The sequence below is a fragment of the Manis javanica genome, chromosome 11 (assembly GCF_040802235.1).
Source record: "Manis javanica isolate MJ-LG chromosome 11, MJ_LKY, whole genome shotgun sequence".
NCBI classification, from domain to species: Eukaryota; Metazoa; Chordata; class Mammalia; order Pholidota; family Manidae; genus Manis; species Manis javanica.
The window spans coordinates 3,992,021-4,011,231 of record NC_133166.1 but is presented as its reverse complement, the minus strand read 5'-3'; the positions used below and the strand labels follow the sequence as shown (position 1 = coordinate 4,011,231).

At 44.4% G+C, this 19,211-nt stretch overlaps 1 protein-coding gene across 4 annotated transcripts in view; it reads left to right on the top strand.

The window, feature by feature from the left end:
- AMOTL1 (angiomotin like 1) overlaps positions 1–19,211 on the top strand; it is a 142,392-nt gene that overhangs the window by 38,237 nt on the left and 84,944 nt on the right. The window contains exon 1 of one of the 4 annotated variants that reach the window (XM_073215833.1): positions 10,679–10,927. The exons of the other annotated variants lie outside the window; for them this stretch is intronic. Within the exon in view, the coding sequence (XP_073071934.1) occupies positions 10,879–10,927 (49 nt within the window). The 5' untranslated portion in view covers positions 10,679–10,878. Of the gene's footprint in view, positions 1–10,678; positions 10,928–19,211 lie in introns of those variants that run through there. 4 annotated transcript variants of the gene reach the window in all.

Genomic DNA, 19,211 nt, shown 5'->3' with positions numbered 1-19,211 from the left:
TTGTGTGACCTTGTGCAGGTTGTCTAACCTCTTAGGCCTCTGTTTACTCGTTTGTGATAGGGGAATGCAAATACCTACTTCCTAGGATAATTGGGAGGGATTAAATGGTACTATATATGCCAAGTGCTTAGCACACAGTTGGCTCCATGAATGGTTGCAGTTATTATGGTGATTGCTATAAGGGAAATAATGCAAGGAGGTTTGGGTCTCCAGAGAAGAGGAAATGGACTCAATTTGGGGATCAAGCAGAGGCCAGGCAGGCTCCGTGAAGGATGGGGCATGCCCTGAAAGAGCAAAGGTGCATGGCTGGAGCAGCATCCTGTCTGCCTTAGAATAGCTGGCAGAGCCACAGTGAGCCCCTCCCTAGGGTCCCCAGACAGTGTGCTGAATAATGAGTGTAGGTGAATGAAGCCGAAACTTCTCCCTCATAGGAGCCTGGGGTTAGCATGGAAACTCTACCAAGTGGGACTGTAACCTCATTAACTCCTTCCTCAAATGCTGTGCATGTCCTCATGCCCCAGAGCGTCTGACGTTTGTGTGGGTGGGGTTCAGTGGGACAAAGCAGTTACCCCACGTCCATCGAAGTTTACTGCTGCTTCTGTTACTGCCATCGTTGTCTATTGTTACTACTATCCCCTTCTCAGAGCTGACATCCCAGTTTACCAAGTCAGAGACTGAGTAATCCTCTAAAGCAGGTGTAAAGACATAACCCAGTGTAGGCAGGTATGCGCTAGAATTAGCAAACAACAGCACAGGATATCCAGTTAAATTTGAATTTCAGATAAACAACAGATATTTTTTATTTTTAGTATATCTATGTTCCCTGCAATATTTAGGGCTACTATACTAAAAATTTTTCTGCTTATCTGAAATTCAAATCCAACCAGGATCATGTGTTTTGGCGCAACCTTAGGTGTGGGAGCGGCATCTGGGGATGCTCTACTTTTTGCAGTGGATTTTAGCTTGCTTTATCTATGGGTATGGTACAACATGGCCCTTCCTATCACTAGGTATTTAATAAGCCCCACTGGACTCCATTTAGATGCTTACATCAATGAGACCTGGTTGTTGATGGGTATATGTTATTACCTTGATTTAAAACATGGATATTGCAAATTTACCATTCTTACTGCAGAAATCCTAAACAACTTCAGGGATTTGATTCATGCTGCATTTTGTATAATATATAAACACAGAACAACAGTCCCTTCTCCTGAATAAGCTACATGGCTTCTGGAGTCTGGTTACTGAGGTTTTGATTTTCCCCATTCTCTCTTGTATCAGTTCTAATACTCCGTTTTGGAGAGTCAGAGCATCTCAGTGTCCTCCTAGGATGAATACCCAGTGCCCTCCTTCATTAATGAGCCCACACTTGGCCTGTGCCACATCATCACCAGAGGGGTGCTGTACGTAGGGAAGCCATCTTCCCTCCTGCTAAAACCTGGTCTATTGTCATGCAGAGATCATTATTATGACTATAGGAATATGTTTCTTTGTAGGAAGCTGAAACCTGGCTTTCTGTTTCTTGCACCCAGTTGTCCAAGTTTGCCTTCTAGAGCTTTCAAGCTTTCTTTTTTCTTTTTACTGCGATTCGGCGTAAGGATACTTTTATATTGAGACTCACACAAAAATTTTAATGTAAATATAACTAAAACAGACATTTCATGGAATAACAATTGCGCTTATTAGATTGGTTGCACCTGATATTTTCTATTTTATTTATATGAAATGCTAGTTAAACCTGTTCAACTGATTTCCACTAATGGGTTGCCAACTACTATATAAAAAGCAATGCTCTAGAGTGTTAGGCAGCCAATATAGAGTAAGTCTATTTCTCCTTTTTTTCTGAAAGCTCCTGAAATATTTGAAGATGGCTATGAAATTGTGTCTTAATCTTCCCTCCTCTATGCTACCTGTCTTTCTTAATATGTTCCTGTGTCTCCGTCCATTTCACCCTGCTCAACATATGCTTGGTGCTTCCTAGTAGAGCTAAGTTTCCCTTTAATCTGGCACCGAGAACCTAGCACATGACCTCACATATAGCTTAACCAGTTCTTGGCATAGTGGGTCATCAGATCCCTTGATTTCAATTCACCCGAGTTAATATCACACCATTAATTAATACCCATTGAGTATGATTGATTATTTTTAACTTATCTAAAATACTTAATCAAGCCCATTTTGCCTCCTTTTTTGTTTATAAGGGTATCTGGGGATATTTTTCCTACATGGGGTGCAGGGGTTCAGTCAAGATGCCTACCATTCATACTTCCTGGACCTGTCAATTAAATTTTCCAAAAGTCAAGAAATGTAAACAAAAGTAAACTGTTTCTAACACAGTTCTAGCATGGCAATAATTAAAACTCCTCTAAACTCATTATATGTTGAAATAAAATGAATAACAGGTTGGTTATAATAGCTGATAATGATGGAGTATGTACTGCATGCTAAGCATTGGGCTGAGACCTTGCATGCAGCTGACTCATGAATTCTTCACAACACTTTTGAGGTGGATACTATTGCAATGACTGCTTATCAAAAGAAGAAAAACTGAGCTTTAGTAAAATCAGGTAATTTAGCTAGTCATATAATGAATTGCAGAGGGGGAGCTGATCCCAGGCCCATCTGACTCCTCAGCCTGTATTTTAAAATACTTACCTATGCCCCCCAGGTTGGAAACCACCTCTGGTGGTCAGAAAGAGAATATATGTAGCATGCCTAGCGTAGGGCTTCTGTAGGGATTTCCTAGATATTACTCCCTCCCTTAAGGAAAGGAAAGAACTTAGTGACAAGTTCAGGTCTCTAGCAGCCCCAGGGATCTATGCATCACTGACTGCACTAGGGTCCAGCCTCAAGAGTGCTTTCCAATGATGCAGTACCACCTGGAGTCAGGGGAGCATTTCTCCTGTCTAGGTGAGCTGGGAGGGAAGAGGAACTGCTTGCTTGGGCGGCAACATAGTGCAGAGGTTAAGAGCAAGAGCTCTACTCCAAAAAATAGGCTGGAATCTTGACTGTCACTCATGAGCCATGTGATCTTGGGAAATTCACATAACCTTGCCTAGCCTCTTTTCTCACGTATAAAAATATGGATAATAATATCTGCCATGCAGGGTGTTATGTACTGTTATGTACCGAGGAAATGAGATAATGTATGAGTTAACATCTTCTGGCACAGAAGATACTGTATATGTCAGTTCAAGACAAAAAACTGGGTCTTGATATTCTACAACAGGCAAGAATCCATTCCCCTCATTTAGGCTGGGATTCTGAGTGCATAGAAATACAGACCCCCAAATGTACTATATACCATTGGTGCTCAGAGTGTGGCCCACTGACCAGCAGCATCAGCATCATCTGGGATATTGTGAGAAATGCAAGTCTGGACACCCCCCATACCTCTCACCTGCTGACTGAGAATCTGGAGTGGGACCCAGCAGTATGTTTTAACAAGCTCTTCAGGTGACTGTGATGCAGCTAATGTTTAAGAACCACTGTCCTGCTGGCACCGAGGACTGTTTTCAGCTGGACTCAGCTGAAGCTTCTAGACAGACTGCACCTTTCCTGTAGATACTGTGACCAAATATGTAGGCTGTGACCTTTACTTTCAGTTTGTTTTCATTTAATCCTTTTGTTATTGTTTATCCTAAATTGGTTATTTTCTGGTGTTCCTTTACTCTCTTCTACTTAATCTGAGACCCATATTGCATATACCTTATGTCATAAAGGTTGACTAGAAAGGCACCCTTCCCAGATGTGGGTAAAGGAGAGGGTAACAGCCCTAAGGAAGTCTTCCTGGGCCCGTCCCTGCGTCCTTCACATGGGATCCCTCCGGGCTCTCTCCTCCTTTTACCTCCTTTTAGCTCCTCACATGCATTGAGCTCTTTCCGGCTTCAAGGTCTTCACACAGGCTTTTTGCTCAGCTCGAATGATCTTCCCGTCCACCACCTTGGAGACGACCTTCCTTTCCATCTTCTCTAAGCAGCCACCCTTCTCCCTCATTAGTCTCTGCTATTGCACCTTGTCCATTTCTTCATCACATGTAGACCAATTTGTAATTAGAGATTTATCTATATATATTTAGTAAGGCAGAGCCCATACCAGGGTATTTATGCATTTAGCAGCATATGTGGCTTATTATTCAATGTAATCAGTAATATTTTTTAATGAATGAATGAACCATTGCAGCTTTCACATAACTCTGCTTTTTTTGAAACTTTGTTGTGCTGTCAGTTAATCCTTCTGGTTAGTCCTTCTGTTTCTACTTCTTTCTAATTATATTTCCCTCTGTAGGATTTTTCTGAAGACTGTTCGCACTTAGCATGGTACTGGCTGGCTCTATCACTGATGCATAGTAACTACTTTCTGAATTCTGGATGGATAACTTATCATGTAAGATGTGAATTTTAATTCCTTTCCCCCACTCTGGATTTATCACATAAAACACATTTTTCACCTGAACTGAACCATCCAGAATGGCCAGAGTCATTAAGAATGGTGAGAGCTTCCTCCCCTCTGTGTCTTTGACATTTAAAGTACAAGACGTGCTGGTCGTTAGTCCATATTCAAGAACTAGAACTGCTGTACAGGTTGTGGAGGGGCCATTCTTCTAGCTAAGTTCTTTCTAATTAAGAATAGAAAGAACATTCTTTTCAGAATAAACACCTGAGCATCCTTTTCAGAATGGCAGCTAAAAGGGATCCTAAGTATGAGCATTCTGATCTAAGTTATCTCGAGTTACTGGGACAGTCCTTGTTTATAATAGGGATTTTACATAGCTGTTGTTTGAGAAATTCATATGATTCCAGTTTTAGGAAAAAAAATGCCAAGGATCTATATTGTCCTTGGAAATGGAGTAAAACATGATTATTTTTTTATTCATGAAGAGGAAGAGGAAGAAATTACCATAGCATGTTACACTGTTTAGGATGAAGAAAACTGAAGCTGCCTTCTATTGGTATGCAATTGGGTTTACTTGCCAACTTCATGGAAGTTCCAATACGATGAGGAGCTGGAACCTGTAAACTGGGCAACGTAATTGCTCAACTAACTCAATGCTTTTCAACCAAGAGCAGTTTTGCCCCATAGGAGATATTTGGCAGTGTCTGGAGACATTATTAGTTCATACAACATGGGGTGAGGGTGGGGACTTGCTACGGGCATCCAGTGAGTAGAGGCCAGGGATGCTGTTAAACATCTAACATTGCAAGAGCAGTTCCTCCCACCGAAGGCTTATTTGGTCCCAAATGTCAATCAACAGCGCCAAGGTTGAGAAACCCTGAAAAAGCTGATCAACCAGAATATGAACTGTCAATACTCCCAGGGTTTCTGTAGTAAGACTAGCTATATCTACACTCTGCTTCTTGTGTTTTATAGAGATCAAATTATGTGTTTAGTGCATATTAGGTAATATGCTTAAGGAGAGAAAGCTGTGAAGCAAGAAGAGACCAGTGTGTCACTGGGTGTGAAGCTAAAAACATCCAGAAAAACAGGCCTCAGATCCATAAATTACTAAATGAGCCAAACACTCATATAGAATGTTAGCACAGAGACTGGCCCTTAGCAGGTACTTAAATAAATATTTGTTGGGAAATTTTTTCATGATCACGAGTATGTTGGGTAAGCTTCAAGTGGAGCAGGGTCCCCAGATGACCTTTTCTGTTATATGACATTTAATTCCTCCCAGGAACAGCTTCCTCATCTCTAAGGCCTGCTGCTTTCAGAGCTGCGGAGTTGTCTCACCTTGTGTATCTTCCACCTGCCCTACACATCTTCCTCCTCTTTGTTTTCCAGTCTTTCATTCTTCATCTGGCCCGGCAAGCCTTCACCCCTTGCCCGCCTTCTCACAGCACCCCTGCTTCAGCATTCCTTCATACCCTGAGTTTTGCTCCTATTGACAGTTTGCCAGATGCAGGCAGAGTGTGTGTTAGAATCTCCAAGAGGAGGCATTGTGCCATGTGAAAAAGCTTATTTGAGAACAAGTTTTTGTGTTTGGAAACAAGCATGTAAAAAATACAACTATTGTCTTTGTATTGCAGAAAACTGAAAGAAAAACTTGGAAGAAATTGTCTTGCCTGGAAATCATATAACATTATTAAATCTGGGATTGGTGTGAGCTTTTTATGTTTATGAATATAAAAATAGGTTCAAAGACAAAGTGTTGAGAAGCAAGGCAGCGCACGCTTTCCTTTTCTGTGTCCATGCCTTTGCTGTTAATCTCCTCCTGCTGTTAATCTCAGCACTTGGATTTCTCAGAACCTGTTCTATTTCCCTTGTACAAAAGGGGACGCAGCCACTCTTCTGTGTCCCCATAATGCTTTGTTTTTAATCTCTGCTATGTCCCCCATCATCCTTTTTAAAATGGAGCTCTGATGTAGTAAATGCATCTGGAAGAGAATTGCAAGAGCGCTGTGACCTCCGTGAGCCAGTCAGAGACCTTAGTCCATGGCCCTCAAAACTTGAGAGTGGCAGGAACCACTCAAGAGTGGATTCTAGAACTTCCCCCTTTGAGATTCTGAATCTCTAGAATTTGGAGGTGGGGACATCAGGAATTTAAATTTCTACATGCTTTGTTTTATAAATCGTACTTTGGGAAGCACTACAGAATTTAGGCTTATAAGATATCCTCACATGGTCTAGAAGCAAAACAGGCATTTTGATTAAGACAGCCTGGCTGCATTCAACCATTGGTTGGTTCATTCAACAGGCATTAACTGAGAAGTACGAATTATCATGTGACCTGTCCTGGGTGATGCTCTGCAGTGACTGTCCCTTTTGAGGTCTTGCCTGTCCACTCTCCTTTTGCTATTTGTTATTCCCCTCCTAACAAGCTCAGGCCCATTCTTAGGGCCCATACTATGGTTGGAAAGGATTTTTTTAGGGTTTATTTTTTATTTTGGTATCATTAATGTACAATTACTTGAACAACATTATGGTTACTAGACTCCCCCTATTATCAAGTCCCCCCCACATACTCCATTACAGTCACTGTCCATCAGCATAGTAAGATGCTCTAGAATCATTACTTGTCTTCTCTCTGTATACTGCCTTTCCTGTGTCCCCCCCACCCAGCTACATTATGTGTGCTAATCGTAATGCCCCTTTCCCCCCCTTATCCCTCCCTTCCCACCCATCCTCCCCAGTCCCTTTCCTTTTGGTAACTGTTAGTCCATTCTTGGGTTCTGTGAGTCGGCTGCTGTTTTGTTCCTTCAGTGTTTTCTTTTGTTCTTATACTCCACAGATGAGTGAAATCATTTGGTACTTGTCTTTCTCCACCTGGCTTATTTCACTGAGGATAATACCCTCTAGCTCCATCCATGTTGTTGCAGATGGTAGGATTTGTTTTCTTGTTATGGCTGAATAATATTCCATTGTGTATATGTACCACATCTTCTTTATACATTCATCTACTGATGGACACTTAGGTTGCTTCCATTTCTTGGCTATTGTTAATAGTGCTGCAATAAACATAGGGGTGCATATGTCTTTTTCAAACTGGGCTCCTGCATTCTTAAGGTAAATTGTTGGAAAGGATTTTAAAGGTGTGTTTGGTGGGTGCAAAGAAGAAGGGTGGGAGGGGAGGAGATCTGCATTTTAATAGAGAATTTAAATCTCCTGGTATTTCAAACTACTGGAGAAGAAGGGAAGGGTTTCTTTTAGTGAATTCCTATACGTGCCCAGCATTTATCATATATTATCTATTTTAATCCTCACAATAAGTCAATGAGATAAGCATAATTATTCCCATTTTTCCAGAGGAGGAAGCTGAGGCTCATGTTATGTTATTCTCCATAACTGGAAATAGGTGGGCTTGGTCCTAGAATCAGGTAGGTCCTCCTCTACCTGGATGTCTCTGTTACCTCACTCTTCTTTCAGTCTCTGTGCTTGTCTGGAACATCCTGGAACCTGCCCTGTTTGGAGTTAAAGACTGTTCGCTAAACTGTCCCAAAGAGTGCTGAAATTGTTTCATATCTTCTTAATTTTCCTAGAGGTCAGTAGGAGACAACTTGGTTCACTTTAGAGAGGATGCTAACCTTTAGAGTAAGTTTATAGAGCCAAAGAACACGATGCTGACTGGCTCACTACCTTACTGCTAGTAAAGCTACATTCAGTTTTTACTGTAAACATACCTTGTTTCTATTTGGCCCCAGTGTCGGAGTCTGCAACCCAAATATACCATAAGATGTTGTTGATGACCTCCTGCTAGTCAAATCCAAAGTCATTTTCTCAGGCTTTAGTTTCAGAACAATAGATAACAGATATGTTTGACATAGGCAGTTATTCATTTCCTATATTTGATGTAGTGATTGTTAATAGTTGAGGAAATTAAGGTGCATAGAGGGGAAAAATTGGCCTCCAGCAGTACTTTCTGCCATGCATTTGTCTCTTGTACTATCAGTTGGCATCAATCTGGAGAGTCTAAGCTAAGTCTGCGTGATTGAATTGGTAGATTCCCTAACCCACAAGCTATGCCTATGTCTTAATGAGAAGTCTAGGAATCTGTACATTTGACAGAGGACCATCTTCTTAAATCTTCTGTGACTTCCATGCCTTTAAACCTTCTCAGCTCTTCAACTTCTCCAGCCTTTTCCTCTTTTCCTCCTTTCTTCTCTATTTTTTAGTTGTGGGCTTTTGCCAAGCAAACTGATCTTCACAACATCATCTCCTTTTTTTTCTCTACATCTCTGTTCTTGATTTCTCACCCAGGCTCTTGTTCCTCAATTCCCTTTGCCAGAGGACAGTAAGTCTCTGAACACTTTTCTCAAACCGTCTTCCGCTCTCCACTCCACTCCTCCCATCACTGGTCCAGTGGTCCATTCTTCCTATGACCCAGGCTCAAAATCTTCATTAACTTGAAGACTACTTCACTCTTTCTCCCAGGACAGCTATCTAGTCAATGAGATTTGGTATCTTCACTCTATCTGGCGTTTTTAAAGCCTTGATACCTTCATAATAGCTCTCTCTTTCTTTCCATCTCCTTTGCCCTGACCTCGTAAGTCATTGCTTCCTGCAATTATTTCCCAGATTGCCTTCCTATCTCCCAGGGCTATTGGAGAGTTGATTGAAATAATAATAGCAAATATATGTCAGCACTTATTTTATTCCATCCTTACAACCACCTTGTGAGGACTAGTGCTATTTCTGTGATTTTGCAAATGAGAAAACTAAGGTTTAGAGAAGTTAGGTGACTTGCCCAAGGTCACAGAGATAAGTGAGTAGTTGAGCTGTGACTCAACCCATGCCTATTTTGTTCTGGTGGGTGCTTGGAACTGTTAAATTCTTCTGCCTCCTAGGATTCAGGATGGTATCTAATAGGGGGCAGTTCATAAATGTTAGTTTCCTTTCTTCTTCCCCTCCTTTTTCTGTCCATTACTTCTTCCCCAGTCTATACTAAACTCACAAATACCAGGTGCCTCTGAGCTCCATCACCCTCCGAGGCTCTTTCTCCTTCTTGTAGACAGTCCTTCTCTCTACCTTTTCCAGGCATCTCCAGCCCTTTCCTGTTTTCTGGTTCCACAGCTTGTCTTCTTCAATCAATCCTTGAAGGCTAATTAGCTGCTGTTTCCTTTGTTTCTTTTATGTGTTATCAAGTATGAACTGACTTTAAACAAGGTATAGGTATGGTAAATAATTGTTAAAACGTTGCATTTGGGCTTTATCTTGGGACCAGGGGTTACTGATCCATCAGCAGGATCAGAACAGTAGATTGGAATCAGAGGGACACATAACCTTCCAGGATTGACTGGAGGGGTAAAACTGCTGGCTGACTGGTTAGGTGACTGCCACAATCCAGGCTGGCAACCCTGAAGGAATCCTGGTCTAGTGAGGAGGCAGAGAGGGGGGCAGCTCAAGATGAGAGGTGTGGTGTACTCTGCCTCTTCTGTGCTTTCAAAAGCAACTACACTGTCCCTGGCCTCTCATCCTCTGAACAGCAGAGCCTGCTCCGGACAGCTGGGGGGAAATGTGACCAGGCGGGTTCAGGGTCCCCAGATTTGGGCCCCAGAGGTCTGCCGGTATAATGGGATGGGTGACCGGTGTTTCTCAGGACAGTCTGATTTAAGAGGTAGAGCAGAACCAGCGACATTTTCCCAGAACCACTTATTTTCTTTGCCTCCCCTAGGGCAGATAACAGCCTGAGGGCTTGTGACCACAGGATGTACAGTTCTGCTAAAACATGGAGTATCTAAGGTTGTAAGATCTGTTTTGGCCCTTCTGCTTGTCGGCAGAGCCTAATACCAGCGGCAGCTTGTCCCCCAGTCTCAGTACGTGATAGAAGCCTGGGGCCTGCGAATTGCAGAGAAAAGCACGGCCCCTTTATACCTGGAAATAACATTTAAGAAGAAAAAGTTTTAAGCATAACCTAATCTGGACTTTGAGGGCAGACCGGGAAACAGATTTCTGCGGGAGTTGGCCTGGTGGGAAGGAAAAGTCTAAGGAAGGGAACTGGGGAGCCTGGCATTAATTAAGCTGTGGCAGGGACTAAAACCAGGGAGGTTGTCGCCCTTCTAACTCTCGGGGGACGCGTCAGCTTGAGTCCGGGGTGCTTTCAGCAGGCGATCCCAGGGCCGCGGAGGGAGGGCGGGCAACAGCAGACGGTCTCTAGGGCCCAGCGGCCGGGCGCGGGGCGGGGGTGGAGTGTAGGGTTTCAGTGACGAGCCCGGACGACCCTCCCCGGCCCGCGGCGGGAGCGCGCGGGACGCTCTAGGACCCAGCGGCGGCTTTCGGGTTTGGGGCTGGAGAAGCCCTGGCGTTTCTCTCCTTCCTGTGTGAATGGGGCCGATTGCCGGGCGCCGCTTCCCCGCGCTGCCCCACGCCATGCCCAGCACGCTGCCCGGCGGCCGCCCTGCCCAGCCGCGGCACTGAACGAGCCATGGTCGCCTCATGTGGAGGGCAAAGTTGCGCCGGGCAACTTGTGAGTCTGCGGTGAAAGGTAAGCAGTCCCCGCTCAGGGTGCAGGGAGGGTGCCTCCGAGTCTCTCAGGCGGAGCACCCAGCGGACGGATGCTCCCCGCCGCCTGCTTCTCCGGTCTGGGGGCGTCCCTTCGGGGCCCGGCGGCTGGGATCTGCCCGGAGCGACTAGGGCAGCCGGTTCGGCGGCCGGCACCGGAATCCTGCTCTTTCACCCACATTGTTAAAGAAATAAAAGAGCAGAACTCCGTCCCCGCGCCCCTCTGCAGGCCCCGGTGCCGCGCCGCCCCGCGCGCCCCGCGGCCCGGGAAGCAGGGGCCGGCCGTTCCCCCGGTCGGGGCAGCGCGCTGCCATATGGCCGCACTGCCCGAGGCGCGCCCGCGCGCGGGGCTCCGGGCCGCCGAGAGAGGGGGCGGAAGGGGGTGGCCGCTGGCCTCTTCCCTCCGCGCGAGACAAAGGAGCTCACCGGCCCGCCCGACGGCCGCGAGCCGGACCCTTCCTGCCGGCGGGCGGGGGCGACGAGGGGGTCGCGCCCGGGAGCCGAGGCTCGGATCGCTTTGGTTTGCGCTCCTCCTTTGTTCTCCCCAGACAAGTTTCTTGGAGAGAAGCTGGGAGTTTCATCAGGCGCTCCCTTGCTGTTAGTGCGGCCTTTCAAAGAACCTGGTTTCAGGGGGGAAAATAAACTTTCCAAGTGGAACTGTTTTTTTTCCTGGACTGTGACATCTGTGGCGGGAGGGAGGTTGGCCCGTCGGCGCTGACAGCCGAGTGGAGCCGGCCGCGGGGCTGGGGGACTAGGCGGCGGGCCCGGGGAGCCCCGCGCGCACCCGCCGCGAGGCCTCAGCAGCTGGGACTGAACTCGCCGCGACGTTCCAGGTTGCCCCCGTGGGAGCCCAGACGGAAGATCTGGCTCCTTGCCCGCCGCTCTCGCGCCTCGCCACGCCCTGCTCTCTGCTGTCTAAATTGGTGGCTGGAAAGACTTTACCTTTGCATTTTTTGTTCGAAGGTTTTGCTTTTTGGCCTCAGTGGTGGTTTTCTGTCTCCAAGTGGATTATGCTTTGGGAAGTGCCAGGGTACCGTGTGGGTCGCCTGGACTGGGGCTTCGGTCCGTGATCGTGTGGCCTCGGAAGCTTTGCGGTTGGGACCCATCTTCTTGCGGGTCCCTCTGCTCCGTCGCCCTGCGCGGATACAGTGCGGGCGTGATCTCCCCTTGCTTCTGCTGAGGCATGTTATGAGAATCGAGTGTGGTACGGTTCACGAAGTCCCTGAAGATGCTTTGGGCTCTGCTAAACAAAAACGTTACTTGCCATACGCGAGTAAAATCAGAAGAGAGGGAAGTTAATTCCAAAAAATTTCCTTGCTTTTCGGGAAGTGAAAAGTCAGGGCTTGAAATGTTGGCCAGTCACGGCTCTGCTTCCAAAACCCTGCCAAACTGACTAAGCTCCCCTGGCAGCCCAGCCCTGCTGGCTGCCCACCCCTCACGGACCCGGGCAGCTCGCTGTGAACGTCAGACCCGGGTTAACGATTTAGGGGTCTTCTAGTTCTTGAAGAATTTCGACCATTGTGATATTTATTTCCCAGGATGGTGCTTTAAATGTTATAAGTGCATGTACTATGAATGTCCTGTGTGGTAATTATGTGGGAACAATACTTAAATGCACTTTGACCCGTCTTGTAGAGGAATAAGGAGTTGGAAACCACTGATTTGACGAGGCTGAAAAGGAGTAGGACTCAGAGTAGAAAAGTCTTCAGAGATGCCTCTGTTCTCCCTGGGGGTGGGGGAGGGGGGACGGCGGGGATGCTTCGTTTTTGGATGGGTATTCTTTTGCTTTTGGGAGATACATTTCTCTAGATAAGCAAGGACACCCTTGTAAACCCCGCAAGTGGGTAGTAGGGAGAAGAGGTGCTGCCCTATAACTCTGCTTCCTCTGCCCCTTCTTAAAATGCACACCAGTCGTGGTCTTTTGGGTTCTTTGCAGAGGATGGAGGGTGGAGAATACTAATGTAGGGAAGGGCATATGAAGATCAAAGCATTTAAAAATACTTCTTTTCATGGAAGCTAATGGAGGACAGAGTTTAAATGAGATTTTAAAGCGCTGTGGTTAAGAAAAGCTCATGAATGCTGAAGTGTGAGTAATTTTATGGGCAGGCACTCTGCTGATCAGACTTAGAGTGCCCGCCCTTGGCCAGTTAGGCTGGAGGCTTCCGGGGGTAGAGCTCTGCTTTTGTTAATGCCGACCCCCCAGGGCCTGGGGAAGAGAAGGCCCAATTAATTGAAATTAGACAGGAGTCTGGCTGGGTGAGAGTTTTGTTGAGGAATGCAGCCCTTAGGTCCCTGTGCTGTGTTTCTTCTTCTTGATTTGTGAAAGTGCTTTGAAAATGATGAAGTACTATATAACATAAAACTTAAAAAGAATTAGTGGCTCATAAAACACGGGAATTGCTAATGAAAATTGTAAAATTCGCAAAGATTTTCCGAGCCAGTAAAAGGAAGTTACTGCGTTATGACCTGTAGTAGCTCTGATGTGCAAAATTCTCCTCAAGTAGCTTCCCCTCACACTCCAATGTGGCTGTCTGCATTTTAAATGCATATGGCAGCAGCTCAGGTCAGGAAATTCTCTGGTGTTTTGAATAATTTTTCTCCTCCTCTGTGTTCATTAACTTTGGTAGGTTCTTGTGTCCCAGAATCCACTAGGCAGTAAAACACTCGGGAAGCAAGCGGTAATTTGGAGGTCAAATAAGAGGACATATTTGATTATAAGGTTTGTTGGACATAGTCTGAGGTTGTTGAGATTTTTGTTTGTTTGCTTAGCGATTTTTAAAATAATTTTATTTTGGTGGTTTGACTTCATTTTGTCTTGGAGGAAAGGCAAAATTGAAATCTTGGGCAATGTGGGTCGGGCATTACCCTACCCTGCTTCTGCTGGAAGGATGATAGGCCTGGGCTTGTGTGTTGGCCCCAGGCTGAGTGCTTCTCTGGTGAGGTCCTTGGGCCTTGTCCTTGTGAAACCTTGGGACATATCCATTCCAGGCACTTAGGGCCCCTGGACTACTCCCAAAGGACCTTACACATCAGGCTTTTTTTTTTTTTGTGTGTGTGCCTTTTATGAAGGGGAATAGGGAGTAGCTCTAAGGTGCTGGGAAATGTATCCCTGTTAAGAATTTGAAGAATTGGATTTAACTTTTTAAAAAAATATGTCACATAGTCCCACTGTATGTGTTTAACTCAGTGGCCCATACTGCAGCTGCATATACCTCCTTTTTGTTTGTTTGTTTGGTTTGTTTTTAAGGAAAATGCTTGCAGTTCACCTTTTCAAAAAACCTTTATTTTGAAATGATGATAGCTTCATAAGAAGTCACAAAAATAGTAGAGAGGTCCTGTGTACTCTTCACCCACTTTCCCCATTTGGTAACATCTTACATAACCAAAGTACAGTAGCAGAACCAGGGAACTGACATTGGTACAGTCCACAGAGCTTATTCAGATTTCACCAGTTTCACATGCACACAACTGCGTTTGTACGTGTATACCTGTGCAGTTTTTTCACCTGTGTAGGTTCCTGTAGCCACCATCAGAATCAAGGTACAGAACTTTTCCATCCCTTCAAGGTTCTCCCTTGTACTATCTCTTTATAGTCACATCTATCCTCCTTACCCCTGGTCCCATCTCTAAACTCTGGTAACCACTAATCTGTTCTCCATCTCTATCTTTAAGGATGTTACATAAATAAAATCATATTGTATGTGATCTTATAGCTTTTTCAGCCAAGCATAATACTCATGAGATCCATGCAACCTGTTACATTATCAATAGTCTGCTCCTTTTTATTGCTGAGTAGTATCCCATAGCATGAAAGTACCACAGTTTGTTACTCACCCAGGTCATTCACCTGTAGAAGGATATCTGGATTGTTGCCAGTTTTTGGCTTGCACAATCAATGTGGCTATGAACATTTGGGTATAGATTTTTATGTGGACATAGTTTCCATTTCTCTTTGATAAATGCCCAGGAGTTTGATTGCTTGATCTTATATGATATTTGTTAATTTTTTAAGGAAATTTCCAAACTTTTCCAGAGTGGCTATACAGTTTTAGTGTTTCCACCAGCAATGTATGAAAAATCCATTGTCTCTGCATCCTCACCAGCATTTGTTTATTATTTTAGCTATCCCAATAAGTGTTCTAATCTCATCACGGTTTTAATTTGCATTCCCCAATGGCTAATAATGTTCACATCTTTTCATGCGCTTGTTTGCCATCTGTATGTCCTCTTTGGTAAAACGTCTGTTCATGTATTGCTATGTTCTAACTGGATTGTTATTTTTTTTAACTTTTAAGCTTTGAGAGTCCTTCATATATCTAATTATGAATGCTTTGTCAGATATGTGACTTGCACATTTTTTTTTGTATCATGTCGTTTGTCTTTTCATCCTTTAGAAGATGCTTTTTTTTTTTTTTTTACAATAAAGTACATAAAATATAAGTGGTTTTGGCACAAAAACGTAACCACTATCCAGATCAAAAACATTGCCAGCAACCCATAAGACTCATTGTATTACTACAAAAGTAACTCCCATTTGGTGTTTATGATAATTATGTCTTTGCTTCATAATTATACCACTTATAAACACTTCCCTAAAGAATATGGTGTAGTTTTGTCTGTTTCTGAGGTATGTAAATGGAACCATATTGTGTACATTCTTTGGTTTCTGGCTTCTTCCACTCTGCAGTATGGATGTGAGGTGCAGCCATGTTTTTGTGTGTAGCTATGGCTTGTTCATTCCTCTTGCTGTGAGGTAATTCATTGTGTGAATATACCACAATCATGGACATACGAGTCATTGCCAATTTTTGGTGCTTGCATAGTCCTGCTATAAGCCTTCTTATACATTTCTTTTAGTGAACATATGCATTTCTGTTGGGCTTATATCTAGGAGTGAAATTGCTGAGTATTCTTATGTTCAGCTTTGGTAGGTCCTACCACAGTTTTCCAAAGGGGCCGCACTGTTTTACATTTTCATCAAATGCAATGTATCAGCAATGTGTGAGAGTTCATTTGCTCTAAATCTTCACAAACACCTGGTATTTAAAATATTTTAATTTTGATAAAGTCCAATTTATTGATTCTTTTTTTTTCCATTTGTGGATCGTGCTTTTGGTGTCACCACTGAGAATGCTTTGTCTAGGCCTACAATCCAAAGATCTTCTCTTATGCTTTCTTCTAAAAGTTTTGTAGTTTTACATTGTATATTCAAATTGTAATTTTTACCGTCGTAGGAATTTGTATGTCTTAGTACTGATCCTATAAACCGTCTCTTAGCTATATATCACACATTTAAGGCTCTACAGCAAACAGATGAGTCAGGCATAGTTCCCACTCTCAAGAGCTCACAAATGAGTGGGATCGTGTGTGGACCATCCCATGTGTTAAGTGCCAAAATAGAGACAAGCTTGATGTACCAGGGGGCACTGAGCAGAGAGGGGCACTGACCTCACTTTCATCCAGGTGGTCAGGGAGGGCTTCCCTGGGCATGTTGCCCAAGCATGGTGGGAAAAAAATTGGTTCTTGCCTTTGATCCAGTTTCTGGATATCTTTACTGCCATGAGTTCCTGAGGGTGAGTTACCCTCGTTCTTGAGCACATGCTGAAGGACTTCAGGTACACTGAGTGGCTGAGGACTTTTTCTGAACAGCACTTGGCATAGTAGCCTAAAAAATGAAAATGCAGTACTGAAAACTCAATTTAAAGGGAATGAATAAGGTTGAAGACATTTAAAGTTAGAATATGGGTTAAAATGAGAAAGGAGGTAATATTTTGGATTGTTTAGTAATAATTTTGAATTGTTTCCTGGCTCTGCCCCCTCCCTGCTGTGTTATCTCAGGGACTTTGACTTGTGAATGCTCATGGATAAAGTGGAGACAGTAATAATTCTTGCTTCATGGATTTACAGGCAGATGAAATAAAGTGATGCATATATATGTGCCCAGGAAATGCCCACTATTATTATTATTGAAATAGAGACACAAATGGTTTTATCATGCTATGTGTATTCTCACATACCCTTTTCTCTGAGAAACTGGAATTGCAGTTTTTACTCAGAGTAGACAATCTTTTCATAGTTGGGAACACTGTGTATCATGTGCCAAATACTATTTATTGAATGAGTTAAGAAGCTAGGATAATTGTATTCACGATCTAGGACTGCCTATAAAATAACTTTTTTCCCATGTCTAAATCAAGATTTTCTGAGTTAAGAACAGTTTCTTGTCTGCCCTGACTACAGGAGATAGCCGGAGGTGTGTCTGCTGTCCCGAGCTGGGTCAGAGGTGATGGTATTCTTGTTACCCTCGGTACAGTAGGCCAGGGCTGATGTCACAGGACATGTCCCAGACCTCACCGCCGGCAGCTTCCTTTCCTGTCCCTTGATGACCAAGTTGTTTGGGATTGGGCCGTAGATGTACAGTTTTAGAGTAGTGGTTCTCAAGTGTGGGTGAGCATCGGAATCACCCAGAGGGCTATGTCTTAACAAAACAGGCCGCAGTGTCTGCTTTCAGAGCTCTGTGGTTAAAGGGCTTGGAGGGGCCTGAGAATTCCCGTTTCTAGCAGGTGTCCAAGTGGTACTGTTACTGATGGTCTGGGGACCACACTTTGAGAACCTCTATTTTAGAGCATAGTCCCCTTTAAATTAACCTAGACTGAGGTGCTTAACTCTTAAGAGCTGAGTGTTTTCACATTTAAGTGGTTAAGATTGAAATTGCTTGATTTCTAAGGTTACTAGTTGATGGACATAACTATGTTCTCTGCCTCATAGCTCTTCTATGCCTCCCCCTTCCCAACTACCACTTCCCTTCTCCTGCCCAGTGGTCATCTCACCCCTCCCTCCTCGGAAGATTTGCCAAGGTAGGGTATATGGTCATCATATACAAAACATATTGTCTTGGCTAAGTCACTTCCTCTCTGTAAAATAAATTTGTTTACTAAATACTTAGGGCCTAAAGTTATCCTGAGGCTCAAGTGAGAGATGCATGGGCAAGGACTGCGTGAGAGACAGAACAGGGTGCAGAACTGGCTTTTTATTATTGTGAGCAGCCTTCATTTCCCCTTGGAATGGTATCCTGGGGCTCAGGGATGGACTGCTTCTCCCGATGCCAGGGTTCATGGCTGCTGGGGACACGGTGAAGGTCACACAGAGGTCGCAGGGATGTTGTGGAGAAGGATCCTGCAGTAGAGCCATACGGCTAGGGGCCCTGAGAGCCTTGCAGACTGAGGTGGTTTGGAGGCACATTGGGGTATAGTTGTAGAAATGACCAAAGAAAATACCTTGAGCAGATGCTGGGCCTATGTCCTCACAGGAGAGAAAAAAATTTCCATGAATTCAAATTCTTTTTCTGGCATCTTAGGAACATGTGAACTAGCTCCCACCTATTTTTTGTTTCAAGTTCTAGATCTGCACCATCCCCAATAACCACTACCCGCATGTGGCTATCTAAATTAATTAAATACAACTAAAAATTCAGGGCCTCAGTTGTATTAGCCACAGTTGTATTAGCCACAACTCAAGCCACAAGTCAAGTGCCTAATGGCCATTTCCATCATTGCAACAAGTTCCACCGGCCAGTGCTGTTCCAGGGAGGTGTTAGCCCTGTTTGATGTGACATTGTTGGGCATCATGGGGTGTGACTGGGACACATTTCTCAGTGAAATAAATCAACTGTCCCTTGGAAGTCCTGTGTGGACTGAATGGGAGAAAATACCACAGGGTGGCTTCTCCGTCAGCTTGAACCTCATTTTGCCACTTCAAGTTTTGGAGGCTCATTCATTTGGAAGGTGGGTCAGCAAGGCATCTGGGTCATGCCTGGGGTATGGGGCCCACCAGGTTAGCAGGCTGTTACCAAGACTGACTGCTGTTTCTAGAGATGTTTGAGGCTTTGGTTTAGTTCATGGGACTCTCCCTGAGATCTGGTGCTTGAGGGATGCAAAAGGTGGATTTAGCATGGAGAGGTCCTTCTCCTGAGAGGATCTGAGCCGGGCTGGACTCCTCCACCTTGCGTCTTGTTCCACTGTTGCACCAGCCTTTGTGAACGAGAGGCAAGAAGGCGGGCCAGTGTTTGTGCTTGCTCAGATACCATTCCACACTGCATCGGCCTAATTATTGCCTCCTTTGAAAGTGCTCTATAAGCTGGGAAGTTCTTTTCCTTACCCTGTATCTAGTCAGTCACCAGCTGCTTGCAGTTGGCTTCCAAAATACTTCTTGCACACTTTGCCCTCCTTTGCATTTATTTCTCCACAACCTAACTAATTTAAGCACTC